Genomic DNA, 26,421 nt, shown 5'->3' on the forward strand with positions numbered 1-26,421 from the left:
GCCTCGGACACTGAGGAAACTTGGTCTAGCCAGCAGCCACAGCATTCTAGGCCCAGGAATGTATGGTCACTGTTTCGTTCCTATATGAACGCTACAAATGCAGACTCAGATGATGCTCTTTTCACACCCTTGTCTTCCACCACTACCGCTTCCTAAATTGGTGTTTTGTTCACGGACCATGATCGGCCCTTAGTGCTCCCTAACTGTTTTCAATTGTATGTATGTACTATCAAATTCTTATCTTCCTAACTTGTATACTCTATTGTCATGTCATGATGTATTGCACGCTTCTTTGCTGTGTTGTCAAGCTAATAAATAAAAGTTTTTAAAAAAGACTGGCAAATAAATCACTCTTATGTCCCGTCCCCTCCATACTGTAAGGCCTTCCTTTCCAAGGGATGGGAGACTGAACCTTTTTCACCAGAAAAACCTTCCCCTTTAAATTTAGAGGCGCGTGGGGGTGCCACATCCCAGTCCCCTTTTCCGCATCAACGGGAATGGGCCGAATTCACCAGCGCTCGGAAGTTTGGCTTCGGCCATGTAATTCCACGCGCGATACTTCTTTGTCTTTTTTGTCTTTTCTATCATTCAGGTACTCGGTCCTCAGGCGTCGCGCTCCTGTCCGGCGCATGGCGACTTCTACAGGGTTCAGAAGGTGTCCATCCTGCAACAGGCTCTTCCCAAATTCAGACCCCCACGCCCTCTCCCTACGTTGTCTTTGCCCAGACTACGGTTGGCAATCATGTTCAGCGTGTGACTCGCTGTCCTCGAAGGTGCTGAGGAACAGATTAGCCAGGTGGAGGGGGCTCTTCCAGAGGTTGCCTCCAGAGGATCTCAAGAACTTCGTGAAGCATCGAACCAGGCCCAAGGTAGGGCCGATATTTTCCAGCGCACCCCGCAAGGGAGACTCCTTCCCAGGGAGACTCTGGCGCAGGAGGGACTGGCAAGGTCCTTCTACTAGCACGTGCACTGAGGCTGCTACAGCTACCGGCCTTCGGGTCGATGGGTCCTCGGATCCTCCCGGGCACAATGTTGAGGGATTGGGAGGTTCTTGTACCGGGTCTACACACGAGGGGCTACTCGGTCCAAGGGGCTACACCTGAATACCAGCAATACGTCGGAGGGGGGGGGTGCCTAAACGCAGCCGAGGCCCTAGGAGCAGGGTAGGCCTTGTGATCCATGCGCAAGAGTCTTGGACTAGGCCGGAGCCAGCGGGCTGGGCAACACATCGCAGGCACGAGGCAGGCAGCGCTACAAAATGGCTGCTGCGACAGAAAGGGGCACCTGTCCGACACCATTCCACAAATTCGGCAAAGAACGAGTGTCAAGGTGGGACTGGTCTCAACCAGGTACGTGGCCTACAGTCTACCCTTTGTTTGCGTAGAGCAACTTTCCTGTGGGACCATATGGACGGGGTACGCGGCGGCTCCAGCAGACCCCCGCTACCCTGTCGGTACCCCCTGCCACCTCTTGGGCCAGCGAGGAGGTGCTCTTCGAGAAGTTTCTCGGCCTCATGAGGTCTCCTCAAATGGGGGTTATCAAGGACGCAGTCAGGGATGTCCTCCCTGCCATGCTAGGGGCACCACAGACACCATCATCGGGCCCCCAAGTCCCAGTGCAGCCGCCTCCTCCGGTTCCTCAGCTGTCGGCTGCGGTCCCTGTAGCCCAGCCTCCGGCGCCATCTACCCCTCCTCCACAAATTCCTTCAGATCCGCAATATACGGATGAGAAGGAGGATCCGTACACGCGATACTCAGCCAGGGCCTTCCATGAACGTCTTGTTGGCCGGGCAGAGGACCTGGGCCTCCCCCAACTCGAGGTCGAACAGCCGGCAGAGGGGGTTCTGGCTGAAGTCCTCACAAGACGCCCCTGTGCCAACATGGGGATTCCACTGCAAACCGATGTAGTCCTCCTGGCCAAGAAGGGTTGGCTCAAGCCCCACTCAGTCCAGCCGGTCAACCGACGCCTGGAAGCCAAGTACAGGCGGATGGAGGGGGTACACTCTTGCTCTCGACCCATCCTCAGGCACACTCCTAGGTGATCACTGTGGCATCACTTTACTCCAAGCCTCAGTCGTCCTCCGACGACTCCTCTGCGGCGCTGCTAGGCAAGGAGAAGATCTTGGCGGCTTATGGCAAGAAGATCTACTCCGCCTCCTTGCACCTGCGTCAGGCCAACGCAGATGCCATGCTGGCTGCTGCCAACCGATTATGGCGGGAAATTGCAGACTTCCCGGAACTCCCCACCTAAAGCCAATCACGCTTTAAGGCGGGCCTAGCGGAGGCCAAGCTTGTAGCGCATGACCTCATGGAATCCACAGTGGTGCATATCGATACCTCAGGTCGTGCCATCTGCATTGGCACATGAGGAGAAGAGCCTGGCTCCAGGCAACGTAATTCAACCCGGATGTCCAGGAGCGCATTCAAGATCTACTGTTCGAAGGGGGGGGGGGCCTCTTCCACTCCTCTACGGACGAGGAGCTGGACAAAAAGAACAGCTCACAAACGGCAAAGTCTTTATCCATTCTTACAAAGACCATGCCCAAATAATACACCCAATCTCAGCAGCGCTCGGAGAAGGATTGTACGTATGGAGGGTTTCGCGGCTTCCAGGAACGCAGATCCAGGCAGCCGGACTGCTCACCGTCTCAGAACCGGCGCAAACAACAAAAAGGGAGCAGGGGGAGTAAGGGCTTTTTCCAGTCCTCCGCCTCCGAGGGAAAGAAGGCATGATATGCCCCTTTGGGTCCACTTGTCTCCGGTGGGGGGGGGGGGGGGCAGGTTTGCTCTACATGCATAATTCGGGCACCAGAATTTCGCTGACCCCTGGATTCTCCCAGTAGTATCCACAGGGTACAGCCTTCCCATCCCAGCCTCTCCTTCCTCCTCCACTCACACAGGTTGGGACAGCAACTCTTTTGACTGAGATCTGGTTGGTCGTAGAGAGCCAGGCAGTGGAGGAAGTTCCAGCCTCCCAGCGTGGCCTTGGCTTCTACTCCAGAATTTTCGCCATTCAGAAGAACCAGGCAGGCCTGAGAGTTGTCCTGGACCTTTCCACCCTCAACCTCTCCTTACCGCTGCAAAAATTCAAGATGGTTACGCCAGCTCTTATAGCAGAGACATTGGACAAGGGACATGGATGTGCTCTGTACTTGAAGGACACGTACCTGCACGTCGCAATTTCAGAGCCCCATCGTTCTTTCCTATGGTTCAGGATCATGGGCTACCATTTCCAATACAAGGTACTCCCATTTGGCCTCAGCCCGGCCTCCAGGGTCTTTACCAGACTCATGAACGCAGTAGCGGCCCTCCTCAGAGCTTGGGCCTCCACATCTACCCATACCTCGATGACTGGCTGGGCAGGGCTACATCTCCGGAAGCGGTTCACCACTCATCCCATGCCCTTGTGAACACACTGCACAATCTGGGCTTCTCGCTCAACCTCAAGAAGTCACAGCTGCTCCCTACGCAGACTGGCATTCCTGGGACACATGCTCTGAGGGTTTTCCCGTCAGAAGACAAGATCTCGGCCATCAAGAGGGCCACCACCCACTTCCTCGGCAGAGAGGTGACCTTGGCATGGTCTTACCAACATCTCCTGGGTCTACTAGCGACAGTTCTGTTAGCCGTGCCGCACACAAGACTAAGGATGAGAAGGATTCAGCTGCACTTCACGGCCTCATGGAGTCCGGAGCGGGGCTCACAATCCAAGATGATCAAGGTCCCTCTATCTCTCCACCCGGACCTAACTTGGTGGTCCATTGACTGCAGCCTACGGACGGGCAAGCCCTTCCGGCCGCCCTCTCCGCAGGCCACCATCACCAGACTCCTCGCTCGAGGGCTGGGGAGCCACCCTGGACTACCTCTCGGTCCACGGCACCTCGACTCGACAGGAGCAGGAATACCACATCAATTGGTTGGAGCTGAACGATATCTGGCTAGCGTTCAGAGCATTCCTACCACTTGTCAAGGACAAGGTTGTCCTCATCCAGACACAACTCGACCAGCATGTACTACGTCAACAAGCAGGGAGGCACCAGATCCCCTCTGTGCAGACTGACGATCAGCATGTGGGAATGGGCCTTGGAAAACAATGTTCCTCTCGGCAGTCCACCTTCTGGGGGAATCCAACCTGGAGGCGGACAGGCTCAGCAGGCTGGGAGCGGACAATTGAGAGTGGCAGCTAAACAAGCTCGTTATTCAGGAGATTTTCAACAAATGGGGTCACACCCAGGTGGATCTCTTTGCCACCTGGCAGGGTCAGGGCTCCGGCTCTCTGGGCGACGCATCTCACCTCCAGTGGACTGGCATGAAGGCCTACACCTTTCCGCCCACTCCCCTGATCCACAGGGTAATTTGCAAGATCACTGAGTCACACCGACGCCTCATCATTCTGATCGCTCCATGGTGGCCGGCCAGACCATGGTTTCTGAGCTCAGATACACCTCCCGACGGGCCCAGCACATCTTCTGGCACAGCAGGGGGGGCAGGATCATCCACCCCGCACCAGGGAAACTAGCCCTCACAGCATGGTTCCTTTTCAGCTAAACGCTTTGGCACCTTAGCCTCTCGCAGGCCAATCTGGAGATCATACAGGGCGCCAGGAGCAAAGCCACCAGGGCCCACTACAAGAGCAAATGGACCAGGTTCTGCCACTGGGCAGACTCCAGGGAATTGACCCTTTGGCCTGCAATCTGGACGATGTGCTCTCCTTTTCGGCGTACCTCGCTAATTCAGGCGTACAGGTCAACACCGGCCGTACATCCCTTGCAGCCATTTGGGCCTACAGGAACTCAGAGGAGGGCATTTTTTCCTTCTCCAACCCCATCGTCAAACACCTGACGGGTCTCACTAGGCTCTACCCGCCTGTCAAGAGACTGCACCCTGTGTGGGACCTTAATATAGACTTGGGCGCCCTGGTGCACAAACCTTTTGAATCAGTGGCCTTGGTGGACATTAGGCTGGTCACCATCAAGACGGCCTTATTAGTTGGTCTTACCTTACCTCGGCTCGCAGAGTCAGCGAGATTCAGGCACTGGTCGCCTCTGAACCATATACCACCTTTCACAGGGACATGGTAGTCATGCAGACGCACCCGACATTTCTGCCCAAGGTTTCATCTGCATTTCACTTGAACAAGGAAACAGTCCTTCCTACGTTCTTTCCCGATCGCAAGGACAAAGCACAGAGTGAAGCACTGCCTGGATGTCAGGTGTGCCCTAAAATTCTACTTGGATAGGACCAAGGGCTTCTGCAAGTCGGACACCCTGTTAGTCACTTTTGGCGGCTCGAGGCCAGGCTATCGGGCCTCTAAAGCTTCCATATCCCCCTGGATGGTTTTGGCCATCAAAGAAGCGTATGAGGGCCATCGCAATCCGCTCCCGGCCAACATGCATGCCCACGCAGTCAGGGCCAAGGCAACGGCCATTGCATTCCAGCACCATGTCCCTTTGCAAGTCATAAGCAGGGCGGCCACTTGGGCCTCTCCCTCGTCTTTCTGCAAGCATTACTGTTTGGATGCAGGCTATAGAGCTGATGCGGCTTTCGGACAGGCGGTTCTCAGGAACCTACTCGCTTAGGGAGGGTCTCCTCTTCACCTTGGGGGTACAATCAGTTGTAATCGCCCATACAGTATGGAGGAAAGGGGACGGGACGTAATAGTAATTATAAATAACTCACCATAGTGACTAACATACTCTTAATCCCTAGTCCCCTTTCCTCCATACGTCCCACCAACCTCCTCCCTAATAATACTGGTGTCATTAGGCAATGTTAAATCTATTGTCGACACGTCGGTGGGGACTGAGGTGTGGCGCCGGAGGGCGGAGTCAGGGCAGCGTATGCTCTCTGGGCCGCGCCCCCGTGCACCTCTAAATTTAAAGGGGAAGAAGGTTTTTCTGGTGAAAAAGGTTTTTCTGGTGAAAAAGGTTCTGTCTCCCGTCCCTTGGAAGGGACGCCCATACAGTATGGAGGAAAGGGACTATGGACTAAGAGTACGTTAGTCACTACGGTGAGTAACTTATAATTTTCCCCCAGTCCCATTCGAAGTACCAACTTTAGCACTCAACCTAGTATTGAGATTTGTAATGTGTGCTCCTTTTGAGCCTATCCATACCTGTCTTTTAAGGTTATCAACCATAAAGACCATCATTTTAGTGGCCATTATTACATCAGCCCGAAGGGTGAGTGAACTTCAGGCATTGTCCTGGAAGCCTCCTTATACTATCTTCTATAAGGATAAGGTAGTCCATCCTTAAGATGAAACCAATCTTCTTGCTCAAGATTGTGTCTGAGTTCTACTTAACTCGGAAGATAATCCTATCTTCATTTTATCCTCCTCATGCTGGAAAGGAAGAGGAGGGATTACACAGGCTTTATCCAAGGCGTGCACTGACATTTTACATCTCCTGGATGTCTAAGATAAGACACAACCAACTTTTTGTAGGTTACACGGGCCACAATTTGGGTATGGCAATTTCAAAATAAACCTTGTCAAGATGGATTATTTTGGGAATAAGTGAATGCTACAGATTAGCAGCAAAAGATCCTCCGGAGGGTCTTAAAGCTCAGTCAACCAGGGGCATGGCTACCTCCTCTGCTTTACAGAGGGGTGTCCCAATTAGGGAAATGTGTGCGGCTGCCACATGGTCGTTCGTACACACTTTTACTAAACATTATAATCCGGACTCTTCCTCAAGCCGAGAATGTTTATTTGGAAAGTCAGTGCTACACTCTGTGCACACAGACTTATGAAGGAACTCCTAAATTATGAGCCTGAACATTCTGACTCCCTCCTCCAGTAATGCTTGCACTGGTTTGGGAGTTTGTCATAAAATGAGGAATATGTGGGAGATCACAATCCATTTGAAAAGCAAGTTACTTACCCATGGTAATATTCTTTCAACTGGATGTTCCTCCCACATATTCCTTATCGCCCCTCCCAACCTACCCTGCAGTGGAATTTTTCATGTGATTGCAGTCTTCGCTCTTTCTGGAGAAGTAACGGTGTGGTTATCCTTAAATGCCTTAAAAACGGAACTGAAGTCAACGATCGCTGCGCACGCTTTATACCATCAATGAAGTTGAGACAGAGGCCTCCAAGGGACAATGAGTCGACTGACATTGACACGCAGCGCCCTCTGCTGGAAAAAATTTGAGACAGCTAAAGGTGGATATAGAAATATCATAAGATGAGGAATACTTGAGAGGAACTTCCAGTCGAAAGAACGTTACCATGGGTAAGTAACTTGTTGTTACCATGGGTAAGTAACTTGTTGTTACCATGGGTAAGTAACTTGTTGTTACCATGGGTAAGTAACTTGTTGTTACCATGGGTAAGTAACTTGTTACCACCATGGGTAAGTAACTTGTTACCACCATGGGTAAGTAACTTTTTACCACCATGGGTAAGTAACTTGTTACCACCATGGGTAAGTAACTTGTTGTTACCATGGGTAAGTAACCTGTTCTTGCCATAAAAAAATCTGTTAGTGCCTAAGCTAAAAAGAAACTATTCTCAATTTCTAATTATCTTTCTGTGGCTTTTCCAAAGTTTTGGATAAGGTAGTAATTGCCCATCCACAGTATTTCATAAATGAATAAGCCCCCTAGACAGGTTTACACCAGTGCCACGGCTCAAACTTGGTACCTACTGCACGCAAAGCTGTCTGGAATGGCCCTCTAAAACATTTGAAATTGGGGTTTCACTTTACTCATTTTATAGGATTGTCATTTTCAACAGCTCCTACTGGACCGCCTTGCTCCTATTGGTCTTGGATAAGTCAGGACTTGTGGTAACAGTGCAAGGGTTCCATTCTCAGCTACAAATTGACAACAGATAAGACTGGAGACATTTGTCATACGGGTCCCTCAAGACGCTGCTTCCTTTCCTTCCCTGTTAAGGCCTTCTCCTTTGGCCAGCTTTAGAAATGGACTGTTATGCTTCAATGCATAGGACATTCAGATGCATCTGCATGTTGGCTGTTTGCTAGATAGCTTTGATGTTGTAAGGCTTAGATACATTGAGCACCTAATGGGTAGCCAGTTGGGTTAAACTGTGTGGGTAGGGCCATTTTATGAATTTGCTTGCCCTCCCCATCCATGTATTTGGTTTGAACACCATATATACCATCAACGTAAATAATCTAGTGACCTTCTCTCAGCAGGGTAAGTCTCCTCACCCTGTTCTTGCCAGACAAATAAACAAATGGTTCACAGACATTTGAAGATATGTCTGGGCCTGATTCCCGGTGCTTGTCTGAGGTATCTCTAGAACACATTTTGGTTGCCATTTATGAATGTGGTCACCCAGACCATCATGTGCAGTGTAACTTGAAGGAACTCATCCCCTCAAAAGTGTTGGGTAGATCTTCAAAATAAGAATTGCCCTCACGTAGGATACTACATTGCAATTCACTGGCTGTTTGCAGCAGTTATTTGTTGATCAAATGGAGCACTGGCTGACAGGCTCTCAACTGATTTTTGCATTAATGCAGGCAGAATGGCGCTTCATCTGCATCAGTGATCACATGTCTGGTACTGCACTCATGGTGCTCTAGTCTGTTACTAGCATTGTTCGGATGTTCCCAGACCTTTTAGGTAGAATTCAGGAAGTTCAATCCACATTTTCGTTGTAGGGCTTCTCTATATATGACATGATTAAACATGTAAATGTGATCCAGTATTCAAGGCCAGACTCTCAAGAAGCTAGTGGGGTGGAAATAACAGGGTAGCACATTAACGCATCAAATGGGAAAGTACACTAAGTATGTGTTCAAATGTATTGTCTATATTTAAGGGATTTAGAACTTCTCAAAATGTCAATGTTACCTAACGGAATAATCCAAAATTAAAGCTAGATAAAGGTAGTGGACAAACTGTAGAACAAATCTTCACAAGTGGCTGTTGTGCTGATGAGGAGCCCAGTCCTTTCCTAGAGGTGTGTTAAATAAAACAAAATCCAGGACCTAGATTCCGGTTATGAAGAAATGGTGCTGATGGCTGGAGTATTTGGGACACTGGTTATTGGGCCCTGCCCCCCAGAGTTCCAATTACAGGATTTAAACAAAGGCAGAAGCTGTGGGTGGAGAGAATAGAGGTCCCTGCTGCTATTGTGGGCCTCTACATACTTCGTTCACCCAGAGAGTTGACCATCGTACATATTGGAGATTATTTCGACAACAGTGAAGAAACTTGTCACAAGCCTAAGGTTAAGATTCTAGGATAAAACTGATAATTGTTTCAAGGGCTACGTTCTTGGTTCCATTTGTCATTGTGGGATGGGCAATGCAATCAAACGGCCCCTCTCTGGATATTATGCATGTGCCCTTGGGTGAATATATGAGGTATGTGATTGCTAAATTTAACATGCTGATTTATTGTTGCTTTCTCACTTGGATTTGTATGGAATTGTTTGATGAAAGCTGTATAAAATGTATTGACTGAACTGCTCAATATTTTATGCTAAGGTGGTTCTGGGATTTTGTATCCAAGTACTAGCAGACCCTCCAATAAATATAGCACTTGTTACTAACAAATTTAAATCTACAGTTAAACAGAATGGGAAACTAATATAACTATTGCTTTTTGAATGTAAACAAGTGTGATTCCGATTATCATTAAAATGTTCGTGTTAAGTAATCTGTTTGTTGAAAGTCTTTTAACATTTCGTGGCTTATTATTTTTTTTTTTGCACAGGGCTTTGTTCCGGAGTCCATGTTCGACCGTCTTCTCACAGGCCCTGTTGTGAGGGAGGAGGGATCAAGTAGAAGAGGTAGAAGGCCAAAAAGTGATATTGCCAAAGCAGCTGCCGCTGTGGCCTCGACGTCTGGAATCAATCCACTGCTTATGAACAGCCTGTTTGCTGGCATGGATCTTGCAAGCCTTCAAAATCTACAAAATCTGCAGTCTCTCCAGCTTGCAGGTCTCATGGGATTTCCTTCTGGACTTGCAACAGCTGCTGCTGGAGGTGATTCTAAAAATCCCACAGCTATGCTGCCTCTAATGCTGCCAGGTATGGCAGGATTGCCCAGCATGTTTGGACTAAGTGGATTGTTAAATAGCTCACTCTCGGCTGCTGCAGGAAACACCACTTCAGCTTCCAGTCGAGCAGAAATCGAAGATGGCACTTCAAAATCCAGGGATAAATTGAACACGAATGAAGATGGGAATAGAGACTCAGAAAAAAGCACAGATAGTGTACTTGCTACTGACTCTGCCAGTGCTGCTACTGCCACAACTGGATTATCTACAAACCCTCTTGCCTTCAATCCTTTTCTACTCTCCACCATGGCCCCTGGCTTGTTTTACCCATCTATGTTTCTACCTCCAGGCCTCGGGGGATTGACATTGCCTGGATTTTCGGCGCTTGCAGGACTTCATAATGCAGTAAGCTGCCTTGAAGAGAAGCCTGTGGACAAAGTTGAGGACACCTCGTTTAAAGAGGAACAGAACTTGGAAGGCAGTGATGCCGAGGGAAGCCTTGAAAAGACTGCAGATTCATCTCTTTTAGAGGATGAAATGGCACAAGGTGACGATTTAGACTCTCTTGATGAGCACGATGAAATGGACAGCAACGGAAATGGTGAATAACCAGTACCAGTTACAGTTAAAGTGTTTTAAACTTTTGACAAGTGGTAGTCCTACTGTTTACACTCACAGTAAATGTCCATACCTAGTTTTTATAAGCTGTTCTGTAATATAGTGTAGCAAAAAATCCCAAGTCATGTTATACAGATGTGTCAAAAGGTATTTTGGTCATAAGTATTGTGCAGTGCATTATTTATTATCCCTAGGAGAGATGAAATTTGAGAGCCGATCATGTCTTTTTTATGGAAATTTACATAATGCTCTGCTTTTTTGGTACCATTGGTATTGTACTAAAAGCAGCAATTTGTAATCAAGTGGTGCAAATAGAAGGAAGTGCTGCTTAAAGGAAGTATGAAGTTATATATTTAATTATTATTATTTTTTTGCTGTGAAGGTCAAGATGATTTTTTTTCAATATACATATCAAATGTGCACATCTGTTTTGACTGTACATGGGAGTTCACACACAAAACACACACTTTCTGACAATCTCCATGATGGTGTGAATGTCTCAGCCCTGAGACACAGCAATAAAAAGGCAGCTGTTGAATGTGAAGTGTACCTTTTGGAAATCAACCCACTGAGAAGGTTATTACAGGATAAAACTACAGATTAATCGTCTCATGATCTTGTAATGCACTGGTATAAACAAAAAATCAGGTACCTTTTTTTTTTTTTAATTAAAGGACTTTGTTACTTTAGCAACAAAGCTAAACAGCATTACCTCAACTCTAAACTAGCCTTGAAGTTTACAGACATGACTTTGTAAATGTATTGTTTTCTTTGTTATGATGTCTGTCTTTTTTTCCTCTTTTTGACCTGCTATCATGTAAGATATGATGTAAATTGCTGCCAACTGTAGTAATGATGCTTTTAATAAAAGTGACCCATGATATGCAGTCATGTAATTGGCAAATGTAGCAGTGTCTAGGGAAACCAAATCAAGACTGGTGTTCAGATGATAATTTGTATTTCAATTAGTAGAAAATACAGTATTGATGGTTTGTGTATGTCCAGTTAAGTGCCTGTATTTGTGTTGTGTGTGTGTGTATGTATGCTCACACACATACATACATGCATTTGTTACAATGTTTTTATAGACTTGTACTAATATAGCTGTCTCAAGTACTGGCTCCCAAAAACCCATCCGTTGCAAAGGGTGGAAACAAACTTTAAAATGCCTGTTATGCTAGTATAACTCGCGGCAGAAGCACAACATCAGTCCTCATTTTTCCAGTGAACATCAGTCCGACAAAAAAATAGATTACATTTAAAATCTGTGGTATTCTAGATGAGAAAAGAGCAAAGAAAACAGATTTAATCATATGTCTAGATCACTTATCCAGCGGTAGTTAGCTGAAAAAAGAATGCAATATTAGGAAGGGCCTCTGGATCTTTCCTATATACTGGAGATTCTTATGCCAGCAATCACTGTGCCAACAAACTCGAGCACGAATTGAAAATTGGCCCAGTTTTCTGAAACCAGAGGCCCTTGTTTTACGATGGTTTGTACACCTTTGTGACCTCTGATATTTGAGATCATATTAGTCAAGAGCACTGTCTTATCTGTGCTATCTCACCTGGATAGAAATACAATGATGCTGCTGCAAGGTTTGTAAAATGCGTTTGTCAAACTTTAAACCGTGTGTCCATTTTACTGTTGATCGTTTATTTGTATACCCTGAGAATATGAGCTGTTATTTATATAAATATATATTTTTGTGTTTACTGACTTGCAAACGCCGTTTAAATGACGTACATCACAAATGAACTTACAAACACTTAATTTATGGGGCTCTGTAACCTAGAAGAAGCATTGGGGCAACACATCAAAGTATTATTTAAATTGCAAAACCCTTAGCACATATTTCAACAAGCATGCTACAGAGTAATTTTAACTCTATTAAGCTTTTATATCAATGTTTCATCTTTCAAGTGCTCTTCAATCTTTTTCTCATGAACACTGTTGCTTCAGGAATGTTGAAAGATGTATTTTTCAATATCTTACTGCAGCAATTAGTGGGCCCCTCACAGAACGGATGTGTGTAGACTTCAGTCTGTATCTGAACACAGTGCTTTGTAAACCCATGTCCTAATTGTGGCATAGTCCTGCTCTTTTTAACCCTAAATCTAATAACGTTCAGCACCTCTTAAAGTGGACCTCTACTTTTGGAGCAATGTAGCATTTACAACTTTATGAAGTGGGATAGAAGCCACCACCAAATGCTCAAGAACTGTATTGCATCAGATTGTAACGCATACATATTTTTAGATTTTATAGAAAAATATTTTCCCATTGCCTACCCTCCAACTTTTCAATATTTTTATAACTTTTTTTGTTTACCTCCGCAAAATGCAATACAGATTTTAGAAGGTAGGGGTTTTTACTGTATGTAGATTTTGAGAAAACTCTTTATTTTGGTACAGATATATAATTTTCCCATCCTTTCCTTGCCCGTTACTTCCCTTTTGTTTTAGTGTGCCTGACCTCTACCAAAGTTGAATACAAAACAGTTACGTTTAATAAAGAGTGTTGTTTTAAAAAATATAGTGAAATAATTTGCATTAACCATTCATCTTTTCAGTGCATGCATTGTGTGAAACCTATTTTGATATGTTGCAAACTGACTTCTGAAATGAGTCCTGTTGCTTTTCCAGTCAAAACACTTGGAGCACCGTTGAGTTTTGCTTGCGTCAAATTACTCACCCAGTTCAGGTTATTTCTACTGCAGTTTTTCAAAATTGGTGATGCTGACTTTGAAGCAGCAGGGTCCAAATAATGAGTATTTCCCCCAGAAATGACCAGTACTATGCTGTGCGTTGATTAATTTGTTGTACATTCCTCCTTGGGTTCCTATGGCTGATCTTCTCTTTACTTGCTGAATACAGATCTATTCAGTACACGTCGTTGTTTAATTTTCCCTGACGTGAAGTAAAATAGTTTGGGGGCCTCATAAATGGGCAGCTTGTAGGAAGCACCGTTCAAAAGACCAGGATAAAACTGTTGAATTTAACCACGTTAGATCGGTTTGAAATTGGTCTCTTGAAAACCACCCTGTGCTTTCTAAGCTGAAATGGCAGCCAATGGTGAGTGCACAAGTCCATCTTTCTGTGTACAAAAAAGTAAGAGTACTCGTGATCATGGTATGGTTGATTACAGTATTTAGTTGTTTTGAATTAATTTCAATTTTGACCAGATTGTGTTTTTGAAGGCCAAAAACCGTGAAATGAGCGCAGCAGCCCACTTTTTGAATGCTCAGTTAAAATCTTTTATATGCCGTTAAGCATTGATTTCACAAGCTATGGCTTTTTGGGAGAGAATGAAAAGGTTTTCTGTGGTTAATCTATTTTCAGCTAACCCTGCTCCCATTCCGATCACTTGAATCTCTGGCTTGCTGTCTTCCTCATTTAGAGTGTTTAGAAATGCAGTGCTGTCCAGTATCGTTTGAAAGGAAAATGTACATGTTTAAAGCATGGAGCCTGGGAAGTGCAATAAAAAAGTCACTACATTGTGTTTCCTATGAAGTTGAACATTTTATAGACTCAGCCGTCCTCTTCGGGATATATTTTCTTTCCAGTTTATTTTTGCAAGAGTCCGTCATCTAGAGATTGGCCGGAGTTGCATACTGTTTACAAAACTTTAATTTGGTCGTCAACAGGAGGGCATCGTTATTAAGGATCCATTTATCACGTATACATTATATTCTCATGAGCCTCGCAGTCGACACCTTGATGAAGTGGCAGAACTGAGAGCGTGAACTTTACTCAGTTACTGAGCTAAGGGTCTGCTTGTATAAAGATTGAATGAAACACATTTTCAGTTTCCGTCTTTTCAGTTTTATAGCTCCATGCAAAAACGATTGAAGTTTTACACATCGTGTAACCACAGATTGCCATGAACGGCTAAATGCAAGCTTTCCAACATTGTCTTCCATAGGATCATAAGGAAAGCAAGTTCCACGTGTGCCGAAAAATCAAAGCCAAGACCATGAACTACTCTAAAAGAAAAGAATTGACCAGCCTCCTCTGTGGACGCTGGTAGAACTCTGTGCAGTCAAAATAACAAAGTGGGCCGGGGGGACAGTTTGTCCAGATGTTATCAGAGCCCAACCTCTGACATGGAGTCCTTTACCACTCCAAAATAAGTGGGCAATAAGGAACCTAGCCTATCTGGAATGGGCTCGAAGTATACCTGTGCGCTTATAACCACTCTATTATGATTGTATTGTTCACAGGCATCGTTCACCCTTCCACAAAGCCCACCCAAACGGGGCCTCGAAAAGGTAATGGTAAAAAATATTAGGTTGGATATTGGTGACTCGCGCAGTGTCTTCCTATAGATTGACAATTAGTATCATGATTGAATTAATATATGCCAAATAGATCTAAAAAATTTCAATGTATTCCAGTTATGGTCAGCAGAAATGTCTTTCGACCAAGAGGTCGTTCTCAAGGCCCTTCTCCTATAGATTAAGTATAACAATCGTATTGATTCATTGCCCTTACTTGATTGGTGAGCAGGGACTAGAAATTGTTGCTGAGAATCTTGAATGTTACAGATGCACCCTAGTATCTTGGAAATCTTATTGTACTGCATATAGTTGCATCTGCACTGTAGTAACATAATACGTAGATAACTGGTTCCGATCAAAAGTATGAATAAGTCTGCGCCTCCAATGGCAGAATGTCAATCCTGGTGTTATTCCCTCGTGAAGTCGACCTCTGGGTGGAAACACATGTCGGCTGACCATAACTGGAATACATGGACATTTTTGAGATAATCTGTTTGGAATATATTGATTCAATTCAATCATGATACTAATTGTGAATCTATAGGAAGACAGTGTGCGAGTCACCAATATCCAACCTAATATTTTTTTACAATGAGGAACCTATTATGTAAAAACACTGTGCCAACAAAAAGCCAGTCCATGCTCACCAACACTCAATAAAAGTCTTAAAAGCCACATGAGGTATGTGGAGGAACAATGATTAAATCAAGGGAGCAGGTAGGGGGGCTTGCAGGATCATCAAAACTAAAAAGCTGGGTGTTTGACACCAGAAATATCTGCGCCACAGGTCCTGAAAAAAATCACTGGTAAATGAGTTGCTACCAGAAAGCAGGTCGTCAAAAAACCCTAGTTCAAGACAATGGATTATGAAAGACTTTACTAGTAGAAGCACGACTCACAGCACTGGAACAATGCATGGCAAAACAAGGCACCGCAGCACCAAATGACACTGATCCAAATTTTCAGATGGGGCAATATGAACAGAACACAGCTCTGAAAATGCTTGTTTGGAAAGAGCCTCCTGTCAAGAACGCCCTTTACTCTTACGTCCCGTCCCCTTTCCTCCATACTGCACGGGCGTCCCTTCCAATGGATGGGAGACAAACTTTTTCACCAGAAAAAACCTTGTTCCCCCTTTTAAATTTAGCGGAGTGCGGGGGTGCAGCCCAGGGAGCATGCGCTGCCCTGACTCCGCCCTCCGGTGCCAAGCCTCAGTCCCCTTTTCCATGCAGACGGGAACGGGCTGTATTCACCAGCGCTCCTGGGTTTGGCTTCGGCCATATAATTCTACGCGTGGATACTTCTTTGTCTTTCTTTTTGTCTTCTCATTCAGGTACTCTGTCCTCAAGCGCCACGCTCCTCCCTGGCGCATGTCGACTTCCACAGGGTTCAGCAGATATCCATCCTGCAATAGGTTCTTCCCAACTTCAGACCCCCACGCCCTCTGCCTACGTTGCCTTGGCCCAGACCATGGTTGGCAAGCTTGTACAGCGTGTGGCTCGCTGTCATCGAAAGCGCTGAAGAACAGACGAGCCAGTTGGAGGGAGCTCTTCCAGAAGTCGCCTCCAGAGGACCTCAAGAACTTCGTGAAACACTGAGCCAGGCCCAAGGAAGGGCCGCTATTTTCCATCGCATTCTGCAAAGGAGGCTCCTTCCCAAGGACTCTCCCGCGTGGGAGGGACAGTTTAAGTCCTTGTACCAGCACGTGCACCAAGGCTGCTTCAGCTATCGGGCCAAGGGACTCTCAGATCCTCCCGGTGGCAGTGGTGAGGGACCAGAAGGTTCTTGTACCGGATTGTCATCCGAGGGGATTCGCCCTTGTACCAGCAATATGGCTGTTGGGGTACTCCCTAGTACCGGCATTATGTCCGAGGGAGCGCCTAAATGCAGCTCTACCGAACCCTGGGTTGAGGGTGTCACACTTACGGGCCTAGGCCCGAGGAGCAAGTTAGGCCTCGTGATCCAGTCCTGGAGGAGGCTGGGCCGAGCGAGCCGAGCAACGCGTCACAGCTCAACAAGATGGCCGCCGCGCCAGACAGAGGCACCCGTCTGACGCCATTCCAGGAGTTCGGCGAAGAACGAGTGTCTAGGTGGGACTGGCCTCAATCAGGTACGTGGCAGACAGCCTATCCTGCACAGGGCAGCTTCCCACTGCGTCCATACAGGCAGGGTATGCAGTGGCTCCAGCAGCCTCCGGCTACCCCATCAGTACCCCCTATCCCCCATCAGACTAGTCGAGAGGGGTTCTTCAAGAGGTTCCTCGGGCTCATGAAGTCACCTCAGATGGGGGTTATCCTCAAGGATGCCATCAGGGAAGTCCTACGGACTATGCTAGCGGTACCACAAGCGCCTCCGCTGACGCCCTCGTGCAGCTGCTGGTCCCGACTCCCCAGCCGATTCCTCAGGCGGTTCCGTACCAGCCTTCACCGCCATCCGGCTGCGGTCCCTGTGCCCCGGCCTCAGCTACTCCTCCACCTCCGCAGGATCCGCCTGATTCGCAGGACACGGATGATGATGAGGAGGATCCGGACACGCCATCCTCAGCCAGGGCCTTCCACAAACGTCTTGCTGGGCTGGCGGAATGCCTGGGCCTACCCCAGCCTGAGGTCGAGCAGCCGGCAGAGGGGGTTCTGGCTGAAGTCCTCATGTGACGCCCCTCTGCCAAAACAGGGATTCCTCTGCAGACCGATGTAGTCTTCCTGGCCAAGAAGGGTTGGCTTAAGCCCCACTTGGCCCAGCCGGTCAATCGACGCCTGGACGCCAAGTACAGGCAGATGGAGGGGGATACACTCTTGCTCTCGGCCCATCCTCAACCACACTCCTCGGTGATCGCTGCAGCATCACTATACTCCAAGCCTCACTCGTCCTCAGCCGCCTCCTCTGCGGCTCTACTAGGTAGGGAGGAGAATATCTTGGAGACGTACGGCAAGAAAAACTATTCCAACGCGGCCCTTCGTCTTCATCAGGCCAACGCCGATGCCATGCTGGCAACCAAATGTTATGGCAGGATATTGCAGACTTCCTCCCGGAACTCCCTATGCACAGCCAATCACGTTTTAAGGTGGGGCTGGCAGAGGCCAAGCTGGTGGCGCAGGACCTCATGGAATCCACTGTGGCCCATATTGACACCTCTGACCGTGCCACCTGTATCGCCACGGACATCAGAAGGACAGCCTGGCTCCGGGCCACGAAATTCAACCTGGACGTCCAGGAACGCATATTAGATCTACCGTTTAAGGGGCTTGGGGGGCGCTCCCACTCCACCACGGACGAAGAGCTGGACAAGAAGAAAAGCAGCTCACAAACAGCCAAGTCTTTATCCATCTTGACAAAGACCACGCCCAAGTCGTACACCCTGTCACAACAGCGCTCCGCCAGGGGCATACGTATGGAGGGTCCTGCGGCTTCCAGGTACCGAGATCCAGGCAGCCGCACTGCTCGCAGTCTCATAACCGGCGCAAGCAACAAAAAAGGGGCGGGGGGGGAGTAGGGCTTTTTCCGGTCCCCCTCCTCCGCGACAACCTCCGAGGGAAAGAAGGCATGACACGCCCCTTTGGGTCCACATGTCTCCAGTGGGGGCAAGCTTGCTCTCCATGCACATTTCTGGCGCCAGAATTTCACGGGATCCTCTCGATAGTATCCACAGGGTACCGCCTACCTATCCCAGCCTCTCCTCCTTCCTCCCATCCACTCCATCAGGTTGGGACAGCAACTCTTCTGGCACAGATCCGTTCGCTCGTAGTGACCCAGGCAGTGGAGTAATTCACAGCGAGGCTTGGCCTTTTACTCCAGGATTTTTGCCATTCAGAAGAACAACCAGGCGGGCCTGAGAGTTGTGCTGGACCTTTCCACCCTCAACCTCTCCTTACCCCTTCAGAAATTCAAGATGGTTACGCAAGCTTTTATATCGGAGACAATGTGCATGGGAGTCTGGATGTGCTCCCTGGATCTGAAGGACACGTACCTACACGTCCCGATTTGGCAGTCCCATCGTTCTTTCCTACGGTTCAGGATCATGGGCTACCATTTTCAATATAAGGTCCTTCCTTTTGGCCTCAATTCGGCCCCCAGGGTCTTTAGCAGGCTCATGAATATGGTGGCTGCCCTCCTCGGGTCCGCCACATCTACCCATACCTCGATGACTGGCTTGTCAGGGCTACATCTCCGGAAGCGGTTCACCACTCTTCCCATGCATTTATGAACACACTGCAAGATCTGGGATCTTGCTCAATCTCAAGAAGTTGCAGCTGCAGCCCACGCAGACTAACATTCTTGGGCCTCATCTGGGGACACGTGCTCCGAGAAGGCATTTCCATCAGAGGACAAGATCTCGGCCATCAAGAGGGCCACCACCCACTTCCTCAGCAGAGAGGTGACCCCGGCATGGTGGTACCAGCATCTCCTGGGTCTCTTGGCGGCGGTCCTAGTAGCCGTCCCACACACGAGATTGAGGATGAGGTGGATTCAGCTGCACTTCGTGGCCACATAGAACCAGGAGCGGGGCTCTCAATCCGAGACGGTACACGTTTCTCCATCTTTCCACAACGACCTAACATGGTGGTCCAGGGACTGCAACCTATGGACGGGCAAGCCCTTTCGGCTGCCCACCCCGCAGGCCACCATCACCACAGACTCCTCGCTCGAGGGCTGGGGAGCCACCCTGGACAATCTCTCGGTCCATGGCACCTGGACCCAACAGGAGCAGGAATACCACATCCATTGGTTAGAGCTGAACGCCATCTGGCTAGCGCTCAGAGCATTCCTACCACTTCTTGACCAGCATGTACTATGCCAACAAGCAGGGATGCACCAGATCCCCTCCTCTGTGCAGACTGGCGATCAGCATGTGGGAGTGGGCCCTGAAAAACGACATCTACCTCACAGCAGTTCACCTCCGGGTGAATCCAACCTGGAGGCGTACAGGCTCAGCAGGTTGGGAACAGACAATTAAGATTGGCAGCTAAACGACAGTGTTATTCAGAAGATCTTCAACAGGTGGTGTCATCCCCAGGTGGATCTCTTTGCCACCTGGCACAACCAGAAGTGCCCTCAGTTTGCCTCCTGGCAAGGTCAGGGCCCCGGCTCCCTGGGCAATGCATTTCGGCTTTAGTGGACCGGCATGGAGGCTTACGCCTTTCCCCCCACACCGCTAATTCAGAGTGATTTGCAAGATCAAGGAGTCTCGCCAACTCAACATCATTCTAATAGCTCCATGGGGGCCGGCCAGGCCATGTTTTCGGAGCTGCGCAGCCTCTCGGAGAGGCCTCCGATTCACCTCCCAATGGGCCCAGCACATCTTCTGGCGCAGCAGGGGGGGGGCAGGGTCATCCACCCGCACCACAAAAACTAGCCCTCACAATGTGGTACCTGAGCAGGTAACGCTGCAGCACCTCAGCCTCTCCCAGGCTAATCTGGAAATCATACAGGGCGCAGGGAGCAAGGCTACCAGGGCCCAGTATAAAAGTAAATGGACCAGATTCTGCCACTGGGCAGACTCCAAGGAAATCAACCCCCTGGCATGTACCTTGGACGACGTGCCCTCCTTCTTGACGCACCTCGCCCACTCTGGTGTTCAGGAGGACACCTGCTGTACATACCTCGGAGCTTACAGGAACTCGGAGGAGGGGACATTCTCCTCCTCCAATCCTATCGTCAAACACGACGGGGCTTGCAAGGCTCTACCCGCCTATCAAGAGGCTGCACTTCGTGTGGGACCTCAACATAGTCTTGGGCGCCCTAGCGCACAAACCGTTTGATCCAATGGCGTCCACGGACATCAGGCTGGTCACCATCAAGACGGCCTTACTAGTCGGCCTCGGCTTGTAGAGTCAGCGAAATCCATGCAATGGTCGCCTCGGAACCATATACTACCTTTCATGGAGACAAAGTCCTGCGGACACACCCAGCATTTCTGCCCAAGGTACCGTCTGCTTTCCACTTCAACGAGGAAATAGTCCTTCCTACGTTCTTTGCCGATCCTAAGGACGAAGCACAGATTGCTGCACTGCCTGGATGTCAGGCGTGCCCTGAAATTCTACTTGGACAGGACCAAGGGCCTCCGCAAATCGGATGCCCTGTTTGTCACTTTCGGAGGCGCAAGACCAGGCTATCAGGCCTCCAAAGCTTCCATATCCCGCTGGATGGTCTCGGCCATTAAGGAAGCGTACGAGGGCCAGCACAAGCCGCTTCTGGCCAACATGCACGCCCACGCAGTCAGAGCCAAGGCAACGACCATCACATTCCAGCATCATGTCCCTTGGCAAGTCCTAAGCAGGGCGACAACTTGGCCCACCCCCTCAGCTTTCTGCAAGCATTACTGTTTGGATGCCGGCTCTAGATCTGATGCGGCTTTCTGACAGGCGGTTCCTATTTGCTTAAGGAGGATCTCCTCTCCACCCTGGGGCTACATTCAGTTGTAATCACCCATGCAGTAAGAAGGAAAGGGGAGACGGGACGTAAGAGTAATTATAAGTCCCCTTTCCTCCATACGTCCCACCATCCTCCCCCTCCCCCCCTCCCTAATATTATTATTGTCATTAAGCAATGTTAAATCTATTGTTGACGCCTCAATGGGGACTGAGGTGTGGCGCTGGAGGGCGGAGTCAGGGCAGTGCATGCTCCGTGGGCCGCACCCCTGCGTGCCTCTAAATTTAAAGGGGAAGGTGTTTTTTTCTGGTGAAAAAGATTCCGTCTCCAGTCCCTTGGAAGGGACGCCCATGCAGAATGGAGGAAGGGGAACTATTAGTCACTAAGGTGAGTAACTTATAATTTCTAGATGGAACATAAAAACTGTACAGTAAGGTACATGTTCACACAAATTACTCATAAAAGTAAAAGGCTCTGAAGAATAATCTTTTAATTTATTGTGTACATTTAGTCGACATTTTGACTTTTATTTCACACTTATTTTTTACACATTATAACACCACATTTGCACCACGTCTACTGCGACTTTACATTCATTATCTTTTTATACAACCCTAGAAAATTTGAAACTGGTTAATTAAAGGTCTATTCACAATGTAATGATTGTCTGCTTATTAGCATGCCTGTCAATTTTCTCCTACATTTCAAACATTATTTTAGCCTTTTGTTTCCATCTTACGCAAATAAGTCCAACTTTTTAGGATTTTAACTACCTCAATCATTAACAGTGTCTCATGTCCAGCAATTAACTGTTCCCAAAATGATTCTGTATCTAGCCAATCCATATGATCGACAAAGCAGCCCAATCGAGCTGCTCTTAGTGCTCTTGTTCGCATGCACAATGTCAAAATAGGCTTCAGCAATTGCACTGTAGTATTCCCACATGGATCACATTCTGGGGACTGTTGGACTTGATCTCTCGCCGCCAGGACTTCCTTCGATTGGACTAACTGTAGTCAAGCTCTGAGGAAGACCATTCTTATAACAGGATTTAAAGATTTGGTATGATCTCATCTTCGCTATGGTCTTGATCCAATCTGTACGTGCCAATGCTCGTTTAGTGCCAATTGGTTTTTTATAAATGCTTAATTCGTAGACTGACTCGGATGCGTTCATAGACATTTACAGCAAGACATGTCTTTTTGGCAAGCATTGTATTATTTATTAACGTACCTCAAGGATTGGATAGCAAAAAAAGCATAGCTCAAGATCAACCAACAATATCTTTTGAAGTACCCAAAATGAATTCCCCCTATTGCAAGATGAATGCTACTTTCTGAATTTCAATTACAAAATGAAGTAGAGATTTTCTGGGATTGTGATCGATTCCTCAGATAACTGGTAGTTCTTTGTCCTGGACACCCAATAACTGCCAAACGAAACATCTAGTCATCAGCAGAGAATTATAACTGAACATTACTCTTTATTTTATGAATACACCTGATGGAACAAGATCCCTCCCACAATGTTTTCACAACGGAGCATGTGAAATGAACCACTTAAACACCATGCCCATTCGAGACCAGCATATTTCAGAATTGTTAATAATTTTACATGTGTAGCATAGGACCCAATAATTGTGACTGGTCACCTGGAAATCAGATTCAATGATGGTCACGGCAGCTATGAGGAGATGTGGTACACCAGTATAAATATCAGAGGCTCCAAGTGGTAGGGCGAGCAAGCGTATGAATAATTTTCGTGGGAAAGCTGCAACAGTGGCTTGCAATAGAACTAGCAATTTCCTCAGCACTCCTGGCTAGAGGATTGCTTAAACTGAAATTAAATAGAGTCTCCGCTTCAAGGAGGACGGGACTTGCTTGGATACATTAACTACTGACATGCAGGATGTTGCAGCACTGGTGGTGCAGATGATCCTGGATTGTAGCAGCAGATTTCGTCCCGGGACACAGGCCAATGTTTTAAAGATGTTTGAAACATAGGTAGATGATGCTTTGGAAAATTCTAAAAATGAGTGTAACCGGCAAATCTTTGAAAGCCATAAGCAGTGAACCTTTTGTTAGAAGTGGTAGCCAAACAACCGGTAAAGGGTTGAGCACAACCATCCACAAGTTACCAGCAACCCTTTCAGGCCTGTTTGCCTTCTTGACAGCAGTACCCACAAAGATGTCATCACCCTATACCCCAGTACATCGAACAACATGTTAGGCCCACGTATGGGGGGAAATCTCCACATAGGTTCTAGGCACATTATGTTCGACCTACTGCATAGAATTTTAGGTCTCTATGCCAAATACCACCAATGCCAGCCAGAAAATCTTCCTCTTTGCCAAGCTCAAAGAGCTCTTGAAGAAAGGAGTGATCTAGGTGGTAACAAAAGAAAAAAACAATTATGCCATCTAATCTTAATACTTCATTTCCACGAAATATTGAGCCATAAGACTAATGTTTGACCACTGGACAAAACAGTCCAGGTACAACATTGCTGCATTGCAAGATTAAACATGCAAAGCAAGGATACAGCATGAGCACAATAGAAATGAAAGATGCTTATTTTCATATTTCAATGCATCACCATGAAGGGTATCCCTTTACTGACTAAAGGTTGCAAAACGTTTTCATGAGTGTTGTTGGCAGCTCCTCTACACTGAAAAGCACCATGTTTATCAATTGGCTGATAAATGGGAACACATCCCCCTATTGCAGCATTCTTGTATACAAAAGCAGCAGTGCAACTTCTGCATTATCTGAGGTGAACAAAACACCAGTGTAATCCCAACACAGGCAAATATCTTCAGACCAATACGAACTATACTTAAAATATTCATTGATCATGCCATCCCGGAACAGATAGGCTTTTGTCAAAGCTTCACCTCTTTACTAGATGTCGGTGTCTGACAGTGAGGGATGTCATGAATACGTTGGGTGTGATGGCGTCATGCATCCACCTGGTGCAAAATGTGTGCCTACATATGGGACTCATACAGAATGGTTTAGTACCCAATGATCACAAGAAGGGGGAAGAGGGATTTGAGTGGATCTTGTGGTTCTGCAACTAAAGGTTGTTCAGTTGCTAAAATGGTGAAACAAGAAGAACTTCACAAATGGGCAGCTGCTTCCACACTCTGGTAACCAGCACAGATAAATTACTCTCAGGATGGGGACTGCATATTGTTCAATGGCAGTTAAGGGAGCGTAATCAGGCAGAATAGAAAATAAAAAGCAGAATAGCCAATACAACTAGACCACTTCTGACAATTATATAAAGTAACAGAGCAAATATGGCAATGATGTCTAAAGAGAGATGACACTGTGGCACGACACATACCTGACATACAGATTTGCCTTGCAGGTGACCTCAATCAGCAAACATAATAGGAACATGACTAGCAATGTCATCCAAACAGTAAGGAACACTTTCACTAGATGGGGAATACCAGACCTATTTCCACTAGTGACAAAATGCCACGGCTTTGCCACCAGATACCCACAATCAGGGTTTCTGGGCAGTCCACTGTGGATCAACTGATGAGGGATATCTGTTTTTTTTTTTTTTAAGGCAAGGTTAGTACACAGGGGGTACAGAAAATGCAAAATGCCAGGGTCACGCATTACTCTTGCTTGTTGCACCAATATAGGCGTGGCAGGTATGGCATCCGGATTGGTTTTGAATGGTGGTGAAAAGCGGCACTTGTGTGATCTGAAATGGGCATGCACGTCACAGTTCTTTCAGGGTTTGAAGCCGGAGACCTTCAGTGGAGACATAACCTAGGTTAAATTCATCTAGAAGCAGCGCTGATTTTCAAAAGCAGCTTTCCTACCCTTGGGGAGCCAGGGGGGAGGAATCTAGTCAATGGGGTGCAGCAGGCGCCATACATACCGCCCATGACTTCCCAACAATGTCATGGGTACCAGTGATGCCATGTGGGCCTCCTGTTGGCTGAAAGCGTTTCTGAAACCAGCTATGAGCCTTGAGGATATTTAAAGTATGAGAAAACTGTAGATGGAAGGGATCCTCGATCAATTAACGAGGAACGTAATCTGTTCTTCCAGATGGTGCACCACCAATCAAACTGCACCCACACCACAATCTTCTCACTTGAAACAAAATGAAGATCACACGCTCTGCACCTACCAGCTTGGTTTCCGATGTCCTAGAGTTCGGTAATTCAGAACTCCCATAGTTCTAGAGCTATTGAAGGAAGCATGTGATTCAAATACCAGTTTTTTCTACTTTAATACATTGAAAATGTATTCGTTAGGGTGCACAAACCAACACTTGGACCTAGGAAAAAGTTTACAAACCGATATTGTTAAATACCTAGTGTTGACTTGGCAGAGAAAATACAACACCTGATCTATATTGAAATTTGTGAATTAAATTTTATTTTTGCTACATGTGCTGCCAAGTCGATTGCTCCCTAAATCGGGGGTGGAATTGTGATCATGTAGGGTGACTGGTTGTACTTCAGTTAGTTATTTCTGCATCTTATGTGCATGCTGTGAAGTTCCATTTCCTGAATATTCAAAACGAACACAACTTGGTAAGTGACACTTTCACAGGGGTACTTGCGGAGCTGGGCACCAATCACTTTGGCAGGCCACGTTTAAGATCCCAGAGGTGATGCCGATATCCTATGGGTATAGTACACCACGTTACATAACTTCAGTTCCTTTTTTCTGCAGAGGGCCCTACTGCTTAGGAGCATAATAAAAAAGCGCCCAAAAAATCTCTGGCTCTGAGTGAATCTCATGACTCTTCCTAGTCTTCCCACAAAGGCACCACTCCAGATGGGATAAGAATGATGAGTCCTCAGACTCCCATAATGGTAAGATGTCGTTTCTGTCTAAAAGTGCATTAAGTGGGCAGAATTTAAGAACCAGATGCCTGAAATCTTCATTAAGAACTCTGCATCAATGGCTTTGGCCTTTCAGTATTGGTGCAGGGTCCCAGTGCTCTTTTGTCAATTGGTAGAGGAGCACATGAGGGCAGCAACTGCATGCTCTGGAGCTCAACTTCTTCGGCTTCTTTTGAGGGATCCCGCAGAAGATTGGCGTTGACCCCTAGATGTAGATTTCCCCAGAGTCCATGAGCACTACTGCCAGCAAGTAGAAGTTGGTGGAGAGCTATGTCACCAAATGCAGGGTGCCATTTT

The 26,421-nt window shown here is 47.2% G+C and overlaps 1 protein-coding gene across 2 annotated transcripts in view; it reads left to right on the top strand.

Moving 5' to 3' along the window:
• The window catches only part of CHD7 (chromodomain helicase DNA binding protein 7), a 1,412,705-nt gene extending 1,401,220 nt beyond the window's left edge, over nt 1-11,485 (top strand). For both annotated transcript variants that reach the window (XM_069621097.1, XM_069621098.1), the window contains one exon: nt 9,696-11,485. In XM_069621097.1, the coding sequence (XP_069477198.1) occupies nt 9,696-10,589 (894 nt within the window). In that variant the 3' untranslated portion in view covers nt 10,590-11,485. The remainder of the gene's footprint in view (nt 1-9,695) is intronic.
• The last annotated feature ends 14,936 nt before the right edge of the window (nt 11,486-26,421 follow it).

Source organism: Ambystoma mexicanum, chromosome 5q, assembly GCF_040938575.1.
Source record: "Ambystoma mexicanum isolate Mex_15411 chromosome 5q, UKY_AmexF1_1, whole genome shotgun sequence".
Taxonomy (NCBI): Eukaryota; Metazoa; Chordata; class Amphibia; order Caudata; family Ambystomatidae; genus Ambystoma; species Ambystoma mexicanum.